General features: G+C 43.1%; 1 protein-coding gene across 1 annotated transcript in view; it reads left to right on the forward strand.

The window, feature by feature from the left end:
* The window catches only part of KCNH1 (potassium channel, voltage gated eag related subfamily H, member 1), a 359,758-nt gene that overhangs the window by 46,153 nt on the left and 300,507 nt on the right, over nucleotides 1-13,098 (forward strand). The window contains exon 4 of the mRNA XM_015427609.1: nucleotides 5,338-5,466. Coding sequence (XP_015283095.1) covers nucleotides 5,338-5,466 — 129 coding nt within the window. The remainder of the gene's footprint in view (nucleotides 1-5,337; nucleotides 5,467-13,098) is intronic.

The raw sequence follows: 13,098 nt of genomic DNA on the forward strand, positions 1-13,098 counted from the left end.
TTTCCCTTCACCTGAAAGCCCCATTATGCTCTTATAAAGATCCAGCCCCATCCTCCAGCTGAGACTCCCTTAGTTAGTGGTCCCCCTTTCAGAGCCTAAGTGCCAGAGGATCTGAAACTTGGGGGTCTCAGAAAGGCACCTGGATATAGCCATGAAAGCCCAGGAAAGAAGTAGAGTGTGATTAAGTGCAATCTCCCACAGCTCGGAGTTTTCAATAACAAAAACTGCAACACTGGAATATCCTGGCATACCCCAGTGGTGTCTGCCCAGCCCAAGGAAGTTGCTATTACATTAACCAATGCAGAATTCCTATTTCCTTTTTTTACTCAATCAAGAAGAGCACTGAAGTCATTAATTTATGCTTCATCCTGTTTCGGGTGCTACCTTGACTCACCCAAACTTTTGTGTCAATGCAGATCGGGCTCAGTTCATCTTAATTAAAGTACGTTAATCATGTTGCTTCATCCAGGCTCTTGTGCCCATGCGGATTTGGCTCACAATAGCCTAATCAAGGTATTTTCCCCAGTTCCCCCCCCCCAAGTTTGACAGCAGTTACCTTCAAACTGCCCACTCAGATTCGAGCTTCATATCTTGAACCAATCATATTCCTGAGAAAGTGGGTTCCAATGTCCAGCTATGGGACACTTCCCCATAAAAAGACCATCAGGTTTTCCCACCACCTCAACATCACTGCACTGCATTGCAGGCTCCTTTTTTCCTTCTGCTCCTTGGGCCATAGCTGCATTTGCCTCTGGGCCTCTCCAGACTTCAAGCCCTGGATTTCAGGCCACACGTCCCTTCCCTAAAACTACCCAATTTCCTCCGTCCTGCTTTTTATAAGTGTGCCTTTTTGTTCGGCTTTGTGTGTGTGTGTGTGTGTGTGCGTGTATGATATTCAGATAATTAGTTCCAAGGTACTTAGTGTAAGTTCTTTACATTTCCCCCCTCTTATTTTATTTTGTATACACTAAAGTTGTTTGTGTTTACAATCACTCTCTCTCTTTCTTCCTAATTTTATTTTGGGGTATCCCCACTGAGATCCACCCTGGAACACACACAGACCTACAAAATCCTGTGTTATTCCACCCTGACCTGGATAGCCCAGGCAAGCCCGATCTTGTCAGATCTCAGACGTCTAAGCAGGGTTGGCTCTGGCAGGTACTTGGATGGGAGATCTCCTTGAAATACCAGAGGCAGGAGGTGGGGGCAGGCTTTATTCAGCCACCTCTCTGAATATCCTCTGGGCCGGGTCAGTCACCAGAGGTCACCATGACTTCCAGATGCACACACCGTCAGTCACCAGAAGTTGCCATGACTTCCAGGTGCACACACACTCACACATGCACATATTAAAAAAAGCCACCCCCCAAAGATCCTGCATTATTCCTTTCTGGAACCCTTTTTTGAAGCTAGTTTCCATTTCTCTGGGTCCAGTTTGGGTAACACTCTCCTGTTTTCCTGCTTCCTACCTTCCTTCCCACCCAACAGCTAACCTACCTTTACCTACTCCTCAGTCTTTAGCTTTCTCTCCCTCCAGCAGTCTCTACCTAGGGAATCTATGGCCCAGTTGTGTGGGGTTGGCTGCTGGGCCAGGCCCGCTTGCATAGTAAGGGACCTCTAAGGACTTGCGGGGGGGGGGGGACCTCACTTTCCCCTGTATCCCACCTGCATTATTTCCATTTCCCCTCCATCTAGCCACCCCCATTTCCTCTCCCCTTTCCCTGCTTCATTCTTTAATTCTCAGCCATTCATCAACCTACCCTTTATCTGCCTCCCATCTTCAGCTATATTATTTATTTACATCATTTATACCTTGCCTTTCTCCACACTGTGGGCAAAAGAAGCTTACATCACTTTCCTCTCCTCCTTTTCATCCTCACAACAACCCTATGAAGTAGATTAGGCTGAAAGTATGTGACTGGCTTAAAATTACCTAGCGAGCTTCCATGGCAGACTGCTGCTTTGAACCTGAGTGCCTCAGACCTTAGTCTGACGCTCTTAACTGCTACACCCCACTGGCTTTCATAGGGTGGCTGCCATTGAACAGTAGCAAACAGTCAGACCTAAATGAGTCATGCAGGTCATGTGGTAGCAAATCATCCAGTGGTTGCCTGGCCCCAATGAGTCCTCCCTCAAAGACCAAAACAGGCCTGGAAGGGGCCCTGCAGACCTGGCTTTTTCTGACAGAAGCCTGTAATATTGTAATTGCATAGCAATGGCCACTGAGGGTATCCGTTTCTTAAACCTACAGGTGCTCCTTTTATCATTTTGGGTTTTTTAAAGTCACCAGTATATTTAAAAAAAAATCTTTTAGATCTCAGATTTTTCCCCTGCAAACCTGGGGCATTTTCCAGGATTGTAGAAAGATCTGTCATGTCCATTCATCACTCCTGTCTCTGGATTTAAATATCCTCAGATTTGGCTGACTTAGCTATTAGAATATACAAGCAGGAACCCGCGAGGACTTGCAGGGTAAATCCTATATCCCTCTCTCTCACTGTTTCTTCTTTCCTTTCCTTAAAAGTCTCCATAGCCTTTCCCCCTTTCCTGACTCCTTCCCAACTGCCAACCTACTTACCTGTATCTCCTCTCCATCGTCAGCCCCCCCCCCCATGGCACCCTCTACCCAGGAAAACTATGGCCCATGTGTGGGGCTTGGCCAGTCACCACTGTCTGCCTCACATTGCGTAGGGCTTGGGTGTGCTGAGCATTGCCATCTCTTGTGTAGGGCTTGGCTGGGCTGGGCACTGTTGTCTGCCTTGCCTTGCACACAGCTTGGCATTAATATATGAAATGATCCTCCTGGGTAAGCCACTCTCTGTTTTGTGTCTGCAATATGAGGATAATAATATTGACAGAGCTTTTATAAAATGCTTTGAGCTCTCAAAGTACTATATAAATGCTAAGAATATGGTGGTGGTGATCATTATTATGAGCAGAAGTGAAGCTGACTAGGAATTCCAGTGATCAGAAGGTTTTATTACTTCCCTTCACTAGCAGAGGCCGAATAAATTATATAAAATAAGCAAGAGATAAACAGCATAATTTATACATGTTGTACAGACTTGACTTTTCTTGGAGCAGAAATTAGGCTATTTCAGTGCAGAGTTTGCATTTGTTTAGTGCAGAGTATTCACAGTTCTCATTATGTGATTACAGTATCCACTGGGGCCAAAGTGCTTCCCCAAGATGTTTTCGGCAGCTGTATTTTAAAGTCAAAAATTTGTGCATGTCGACAGACACACGGTACTTTTTAGAAAAGTTAAAAAGAAGAGAAGAAGAGATTGGATTTATACCCCGCCCTTCACTACCCAAAGGTGTCTCAGAGCGGCTTACAAACGCCTTTCTCTTTCGGAGATCAGTTGTTAAAGCGGGAGATCCCCGGCCCAACATGGAGGCTGGCAACCCTCCTCAGGGGTCAAGGACAGCTCTTATCAGAACTACGGCTTGCCCAAGGTCATCCAGCCAGGTGCAAGTGGAGGAGTGGGGAATCAAACCTGGTTCTCCCAGATTAGAGTCTGCGCACTTAACCACTACACCAAACTGGCTCTCATAAGAGACTTATCAGTGCCCTTGGTACAGATTCCTATTTTTATTCCATTCTGTTCTTTGGTCAAACAAGTTTTACAGGTATTTGAAACACTAAAACATCTGCTGCATTCTCTGTAAAATTGGTCCACTTCCTAGTATCAACTTATGGTAGGATTCCATATCTATGGAGAGTTTACTTCATTGCTTGTGCCCTGATATTGCCATTGGTCATCAGAACCAAGAAAGGTGCTATTCCGAATCCTGATCACTAATCAAATGTAAATGAAAGCACATGAAGCTGCCTTATACTGAATGAGACCATTAGTCCATTAGGGTCAGTACATTTGATTAGTCTGCATAGACTGGCAGAGGCTTTTGAGGGTCTCAAGCAGAGGCCTTTTGGATCACCTACCATCTTATCCTTTAAACTAGAGATGCCAGGGATTGAAACTGGGACCTTCTGCATCACTACGAATGTGTGCAAACTGAGCACATTAGAGTTTTCTTTCTGACAGGGAATAGTGACTTCTTAAGAGGAAACTTTGGATCCTAGTATTCTGAGAGATCTGAGAGAGGGGAAGTTGCCTCTTTACTGGGGTGCAAATTAGAGAACTATAGAAAGAACTCTGGCAAAAAAGCTACTTTCAGCACTATCTCCTCCACATCTTTAGATACTTTTATGCAGTAAATTAATAAGATCATGTGTTCTCAGTTGGAAAGTAAATTTATTTATTTTTATTGGTCTTGTATGCCGCCCTCCCTGCAAGCAGGTTCAGGGTGGGTTCCATCACTCTGAACACAATAAATGTTTATTTTCACATTTTCAAATCAGATTTAAGATATCCATAACATTTACCTCTCAACGGATTCTTGTGTACCAGAATCAAAGCTGATCTGCACATGTGGCAGAATTACATGGTATAGCCTTTTCTGGATTGTAATGTTCACTGCAAGTTGGGGGGTTACCCTTTCCGTGTGCCCACACAGAAAAAGAAACTTCTCTTCACATTAGAAAATTGGCACACCAAGGAGAAGACTGGTTGAGTGGCCTTTTCTGTGATATGTTAATTTTCTATGGACACAGAGGTGTCTTTAAATTGCAGAGATTTCAAACATGTAGTCTGCCTTGTTTAAAGGGGCCATGCAGAAAAATGTCACACAATTTCATTGCATTTCTAAATTGGTTGTTAGGCTTTGAAACACTAGCTAGTTTGCATGCATTACGTGATGAGGAAAACAGACATACCAATTTATCCCAAACTGGTGAAAACAAAACTGAAAAGGGAGTGTAGATTTCTTGACTCATGTCACATTGGCTTCAGTGGGCTTAGAGAAGGGTAACTCTCCTGAGGATAGTACTGCCCTTCTGTTCTGCAGCTGCTTTAATCTTTGCCCTTGGTGGGGAGATCTTAGTGATTCTGCAAAAGTGCAGGATGAGGCACCAGAGTCAATGCTGCCTCACTACTGGCCCCCTGCCAGGGCAAAGCAAGGGGTGGCTTTGCTGCAGCTACTGTCACAGTCCTGCTGCCCGGGCTTCAGACAGGGTGGACATGGGTTATGGCAGGAGGCTACCCTTCTTTCCCCCTCCTTTGGGGGGCAGGTTTGTGGGAAGTCAAGGCCCCTTTCAGAATGGGGCCCTGGGTAGCTGCCCTTGTTGCCCATTGGTAAATGCCATCCCTGCTTGCTCCTTCTCTCTGGTTGCAAAACAGCTAATTCTTCTCATGGCTTTCTTGTAAAGCTATGTGGTCAGCATGTTATACAGATCTTATGTCGCTGACCAGCTTTTCCATGTTGTTTTTCCTCCAGGGACACCTGTTTGGTTCTTTGTGAAAATAGCTCCCATTCGAAATGAACAGGATAAAGTGGTTTTATTTCTTTGCACTTTCAGTGACATAACAGCTTTCAAACAGCCTATTGAAGATGATTCCTGCAAAGGTTTGTTATTTGTTTTATACTAATGCATAGTTTTATTTTTTATTAAAAAAATATCAGTGTGACCCTGACATTTTAGTTTATCATCCGAATGATAAAGAATGAGAACAAAGTACTTGTATTGTGCTTGTATTTGCAGTGCTTTGAGAACCACCTGGGGATTGCCAGCTTTTCACCCAGCATCTGCACCCAACAGTTACTTCAGATGCAGCAATTAATAGGTTATAAGCACAATATTACACAAACTTTTATATTCTGATTTCTGCAAACCTAACTGCTGTGGCAGACACTGGAGCTGGGTGAAAAGTTGGGAGCCATAAAAGAAAGAGCATATTCATTTTAAAGTTAACTATTCCTTCTGTGTCCATAGGGAGGTCTAAGGTCAGTTATCTCTTGGCTAGGTTTTACTATCTCTGCACTAGATCTTGCACATGGGAGTCCTGGTTCAAACCAAAGAGTTCCCTCCAGTATTATGTAAGAACAACTCTTGAAATCTTTTTGCTTGCTTATTGTGGGTTGATCATAGCTGATTCTATCAACATTTATTTATAGGTCCTCAGTGCACAATATTTTTATCAACTTGTTTGCTCTCTGCCGTGGCATAATTTATAGTAAGCTGAGCAGTAAAGGATTTAGCCCCACTGAAAGAAGAATATAAATGATACTCATTGCTGTGCAATAGTAGAATCCCATACAATGGTATGGGGGCTTTGGAAACTATGCAGTAGTAGTTTGGAAATAAGAAATTTAAATTTAGATCCCCATGGTTGTTCTTTACTGCTACTTCAAATTTAGGTGGTAATGGTTGTTTTTATTCATATTTAGATTTATAGATCGTTTCCTAGTCAAAGCTTTTGATGCTGTAAGCAATAAAATATAGGACACTGTAAAATATAGTCAGAATAGCTATTAAGTATTGAGACAAGGCAGCTCTTTTCATAATAATATGCTTCTTTATTCAACGTTCAAACCAAAGACACAGGCTCACCAGGAACCACACCCACCTTAAACAACAACCAATACCAAGTTGTTCTTGTTCAGTCGCACAGTCGAGTCTGACTCTTCGTGACCCCATGGACCAGATCACGCCAGGCCTTCCTGTCTTCCGCCATCCTCTGAAGTTTGCTCAATTTCATGTTCGTTGCATCTATGACACTGTCTAACCATCTCATCCTTTGCCGTCCCCGTCTTCTTTGACCTTCAATCTTTCCCAGCATCAGGGTCTTCTCCAGTGAGTGCTCCCTTCTCATTTGGTGGCCAAAGTATTTGAGCTTCAGTTTCATTATCTGGCCTTCCAGGGAACAGTCAGGGTTGATTACTTTTAGGATTGACTGATTTGATCTTCTTGCAGTCCAAGGGACTCTCAAGAGTCTTCTCCAGCACCATAGTTCAAAAGAATCTATTCTTCAGTGCTCAGCCTTCCCTATAGTCCAACTCTCGCAGCCATACATGACTACTGGGAATACCATTGCTTTGACCATGCGGACTTTTTTTGGCAGGGTGATGTCTCAGCTAGAATCCTTCATTTGCATGAACTCTATACAAAGTAACTATTAACAGGGCAGCTATTGGATAATAAGCAACAAACATGATTGGCCATTACCAGCAATACAACCAATAGTCTTGAAGGCCTTTGGAGCCTTTGGTCAGACCCAGGCTCCATCAGTACATAACAATAACTATCAATAAAACTGTAATCAGGGCAATAGCTAGAGCAGGGCTCCCCAACATGGTGGCAGTGAGCCTCATGGCACCTGCAAGTACTTCCTCTGGTAGCTGCCAAGCTTCTCAGAAAGTGGGGAGGGCCACTCTAAGGCAAGTGCTTGTTATTTGCTGCTTCCACTCAAATGAAAGGGTGTGACCCTGCAACAGCAGCCACAGCCTCTGTAGGACCAGGAGGACTGGTAAGCCATTTTGCGTTTGGCTCTGCCTCCCGTGGCAGCCATTTGAGGCTGTGATCAAACAGCCTCCTTTCAAGATTCCAAAGGTGCCTGTAGGCTTACAAAGGTTGGGAACCCCTAACCCAGAGAGTTCTCCACTTGTTATCAACTAGCTCCAGCATGGCAAATATTTGTTTTTAAAAGAGCTGTTTTCACTAGCTTTCTAAAAATACAAAGAGAGCAGACCAATGATGGCTCCTTGTTACAAAATGCCTCCCTGAGCTTCTTGGAAAGTGGAAGGGAAGGCCTTTTGCTTGGTATGCGCACCAGACCATCATTACTGTCTATGTGTTAAGTCACTGCGTCTGCTTAGGTTGCCAAAGCTGCATGTTCTTTTAATGTCCTATTTTTTGGTCTATATCCATGAATATTCAGAACTGGGCACAGTAATCTGCCTAAGTGACTGAGCATAGTGTTATGACTTCCTGTGTTATAGCTGTGATTACTATCAGTGCAAGCAAAAATGACGAATTTATTAAGTAGGAGAGGGCCCATGTGATAAAGCATCTGTTCTGTATGCAGAAGGTCTTAGGTTGGATCTCTGACATCTCTGTTTAAAGGATCAGGTAGTAGGGAATGTTAATTTTTACCTATGACCCAAAGAGCTACTGCCAGTCAGAATTGACAATAATGACCTTGAGAATCCAGTGGTAGCCCTGTTCACATGTGAACACATGTACATCCTGCATGTACATGTATGTACTTGTTTGTAAGAATGAGACAATTTACATTAACTTTATAAATGAAACTAGGGATTAATCCCTGGATGTTATGCCAACTTCTCCAGGAAATTCCTGGAGACCCAATCCAAGTTATCTACCAAGGAAAATTGGGTGTTTGTGGCTGTGCGTAAGTTCTATACCAGTCTATACAGAGGTCGGATGGCGAATGAGACGCTCGGCTATATCCCAGGAAGTGAGACAACACGCTAGTCCTTAAATAAATGTTGTCTTTACTAAAGGTTTTTCATCAGGCATACAAAATCGGAATCACACAAATTCATACAAGCTCCTTAGTTACACTAGTACATTAGAACAATTACAGCATAGAAAATAACAAAAGCATCAAAATGGGGATGACACAATGGGGCACGGCTATACTCATCTGAGGTCCAGCTGAGGAAGAACTCTCCTCCTTGGAACGCTGGGCAGCCGAAATGCAGCAGCTTGTGAACTCCAAGGCACACAGGTAGGACCAGCCAAACCACGTGTGAGCTCTCTGGGTCGCGACTCCGGAGAACTTAGGTAGTAGAGTCACTTGTAGCACCTTAGTGCACTGCTATGGGGAGGGTGGGTTAACCAGAGAGACAAAGGAGAGTTTCTCCTTAAATAAACTCTTTTTGGGGCATGTGCTATCCAGCCATAAACTATCAAACCCGTCCTCTAAACTATCACTACTGGATGAAGAGGGGGTGACGAGGGGATGACGAGGGGATGACGCTCTCCTGAGGGGTGGTGGCAATATGCAGATCCTACTCCTACATCAAAGGTGCCTTTTGGCAAGGTGTGAATCTTCCGTTCCCATGGACACCCTCTTGATTTGCAGATCTGGTTCCTGCTCCAAAGCCATAAACGCTATTGTCTTTAGATCTCCAAACCAGATTAAGGGAGTAGGGTCACTTGCTCTTTCCATTCCAAGAATGCCGGGGTTCGCTGGGGATTTTCCACAGCTCTCCAAGTGGGTGCAATGGCGCGGTGTCTTCTCCATCCCAAAGAGTCATGGGATACATTCCAGGGACGCACATGGTCCGTATGTGCAATGGCAGGCCCAGGCCAGCCTATTTCTAGGCAAGCATGAGATGCAGAACAAAGCAACACACAACATACAGCAATCCCTGAATACATATTGCATAGGTATTCATGCTAGAGACACACATAAGCAGCATCACCACTATACAGAAATACAAACATAAGCTCATATCGTTACATGGATTAATGTGGGGTTTAAACTATACGTTTAACTGTAGATGCATGAAAATTGTTCAACATGCATATAAAGAAAAATCAAGTGTATGTGCATTCAGTGTAACTTGTGAACAGAACTCATAAAATACAGCTTCACGTGATCATGATTTTAGACTTCCCAACTGATTGCATAATATCTGTACCTGGTATTAGTGGAAGATCAGCAAACCCACAAAAGTGAATAGTCATCTATTGGCTCAGTAATTTCATAAAACCATGATCTAAAGGCAGGATCTGAAGTTGGTTTATTAACCACAGTTACTCTATCTACAGTTTTATATGATGCCTGAATACAGACTTCCTGGTTTAATCCTGGCTTATTCTCTAGTGACATCCTCCCAGGCTACAGAGAGAAGAAAATGAAACCAATATTTGTCAAAGAAAACCAGCATTCGAATGATTGTCTGTGAGCTGAATCCTGATTTCACAAACTAACCATAGTTAAAGTAAACCATGATTTCTTGTTATATCTCAACAAAGCAATTATCTAGAGATGGCACAGAGAGATTCAGATGAAATGGTACAAAGTGCTGTTCATTAGGGGAATCTATCATCTGCTGATGCTATGAATGCTAATGTTTAAAGAAATTATTGAGCTTTTGTACCTCATAAATTTCTAATTCTAGTTTCTTTTTGTTATGCACATCATGGAATTGGTTCACTTTTAAAAGCCACCTAATTTATACAATAATGTTGTAAATTAAACAAATGTGCTTTTAAGTGGATCTACTTTAGAAGAGAAAGCATCAAACATAAGACCTTGAAAACAGTTCAAACTAGTTATATGATGCACAAAGTGAGAATGCTGAGTTCTGAAGTAGGGCAAGGACTTTGGGGGAAAACTTTAAATCCATGTGCTTTGCTCCCTCCTGATGCTTCTTGCCTCTTCTTAGGCCCCTGCCACACGGCAGGGAAAAGACGGGGCGAAGCGCGGCTTTTAAAAGCCGTGCCAAAAAAGAAACGCCCCGGCGGGATCCCACGGATCCCGGTTGCTGCGCTTTGTTGCTCCCCGGCACGATCAGATGCCGGGGAGGACGACACTAGTCGGAGGGGGAGGCTGCCGTACTGCGCATGCTCGAGCATGCGCAGTACGGCAGGGGGCCGGGGATGCGACGGCGGCAAGATGCGCCGCCGATCCCACGGCCAGGATGAAGCGCCTCAACCGGATGAACCACCAAAGTAGGTGGTTCATCTTTGACGCGCTTCATCGGGGGAAGGGCCGGGTTGGAGGCGGGAGCGTGACGCCAGGCAGATGTTTCCGTGGGATTGCGCCCGTCTGATGCGCCTCCAATCCGGCCTGCTCCCGGCCCAAACTGCCTCGTATGAACGGGGCCTTAGTGTCCCTCACATGCCTTTTCTACAACCTGATTGCCTCTTGAAGATGTGTGTGGTGAATACAAGGACACAGGTAGCCACCTTATAGTGAGTCAGACCACTGGTTTATCAAGGTCGGTAATGTCTGTTCTGACTGGCAGCATGTCTCTTAGCTCTTTCACATCACCTCTTACCTGATCTTTTTTTTTTAATACTGTAGATATTGCAGATTGAACCTGGGACCTTCTGCATTCAAACCAGACGATCTGTCACTGACCAACAGCCCATCCCTCTCTGAGCCATGGCCATCCCCTAAGGCTTAGGGCACCAGGCTTAAAGGAAGTGACAGAACCAGAGACTATCAGATATTGATCCTTACAGCAAGGAGTACAGAGCTAGATGACCAAAGATCTGGCTCAGTATAAGGCAGTATCAAATATTCTGAATTAGGAATTCATGGCCGTAGTTTGAGAGATATTTAATGGTCTGTGTGCTTTGTGTTAATTTACATGCAGCCTGGGCTGAGTAAAGGTTGTTCATGCTTTCAGTTTTGATCAGCTGCTCCCAGTCACCGTTAACTAGAACTCTTAGGGTTTGAATAAGCCATTAGAGGCACTTAAGGCTAACTAGCCATTTGGGGGAAACACACAGATTGTGGAGAAGCTGTTTAGCAGATTAGTATTGATTAGTGCTGATCAAGGCGCTGAAAACAGCTGTGTCTCAGTTAGGTTATACATTCTACATGGGATATTTGGTAAGAAGTTCTTGATTTTTATGTTGTTTGGATCCAGAGAGGAGCTTAAGCTCATGCAAAGGATCTATGCTAACCTTTTGGCTTTGGGGGCATTTTCAGAAACTGCTAGAAGCTGAGGAGAGTTACAAAAGCAGTCTTGAATTTTCTGCCTTCTTTTAATCTCATCCTGAATTTTCCAAATGAAATGTTTCCCCTACTATTTGCATTCTGTATTATAGTCTCTTTAGGTCCATTGCATTTTCATCTGTCTTCAGCAGCTAATGAGAATAATCAGTCCTTGTCTATTTTGTGTGTAAGGCAGACAGCTGACTCTCCTCAGGCTTCTATAGTGATGTGTTGTAATAAGATTAAGAGGATGTAAACATGGATTTCTGCATTCTAAGGTGCAATGGGGTATCTTCAATCCATGTTCTATTATAGATGTTACTGATTATGGCCCGTCCTCTGGTTTACTTTTGTTCTTCCTTGCTGTTCTGCATGCACAATGACAATCCTGATTCTTCTTTCTGATTTGTTCTATAATTTTTGTTCTTTCTCTTAACTAAGGACTAGCAGTACTTTACAGAGACTGTAGGAAGAGAGTATTTAAATAATTTTTCAAATAGGAACTCACTTCTAGTATTGCACTGTACTTGCAATCATACAGAATACAAAGCATAAATCTCTATATTCTTCAAAGTAACAATATGGTTTTATAGTTTTTTGAAAGTTTTGATAGGATCATTATTTAAATTGTGTAGTTGACAAATTTTGCGGTACTGAAAATTTCTCTACAACTAATGAGATTCCACACAGTGCAGTTCTTTCATCCAGAAGTGCCTTGGATTTTCAGTTCAGTGCAGTAATGCCCAAAATATGTGCTGTGAGTTATTAGCTTGAGTAGTCTACTAGCAGACTATGAGAACTAAATAATGAAAGGTTTTGAGGAATTAAAAGCACCCACCTATAGAAGTGGCTACACAGTGTGATTCAGAATGACTTCTATTCTGGCCTTGCCTTGTTCCAGTTGGCCACTGATGGGGGTGGGGGTGGGTATTCTGATGTTTCCCTGTGTTCAGTATAATTGGATAACTGTAACTAGTGATGCAGAAGTTTAGCAAGCCTCAGAGGAGAGTCACACAGTGAATTGGTCACCCCAAAGGAAACAGTTCTTAAGTTTACATGCTCTAAAAGTAAGTGGTTGTTTTATTTATCAGTTTTTCTACCCTGCCTTTCTACTAAAACAGCACTCAGGGACCCTTACCAAGTGAAGTATAACAAATAACTGGCAACAAAATACAATGCAGAGACAAAAAAAGAAAACAAAACACCAGACAACAAAAGCCATCCTAGTAATTAATCATAAACAGCAAAAGAGAGCAGGTATGCGAATCAAATGTGTCTCCAAAAGTGTGGCTTGGCAGGGACACCAGTTTAGTGTACATCTGACTGCTGAAATGAACAGATTTGTACCTGAGGGGCAATGAAATCCAATCCATATGTACAATCAACAGCATGCCAGGTTCATTTTCTCATTTTTGAAATAAAACATGCAAAAGAATTATTAAAACCTAACATAATATTCCATCTAATCATATTCAAATTAGAATGTTAATGCAGTCTCAATGACCCAGAGATTACATACCCTAAAAGAAAATCTAAATTCCATCATACTTAGTGACTA

This window comes from Gekko japonicus, unplaced genomic scaffold (genome assembly GCF_001447785.1).
Source record: "Gekko japonicus isolate JY-2015 unplaced genomic scaffold, Gekko_japonicus_V1.1 scaffold45, whole genome shotgun sequence".
Classification (NCBI taxonomy): domain Eukaryota; kingdom Metazoa; phylum Chordata; class Lepidosauria; order Squamata; family Gekkonidae; genus Gekko; species Gekko japonicus.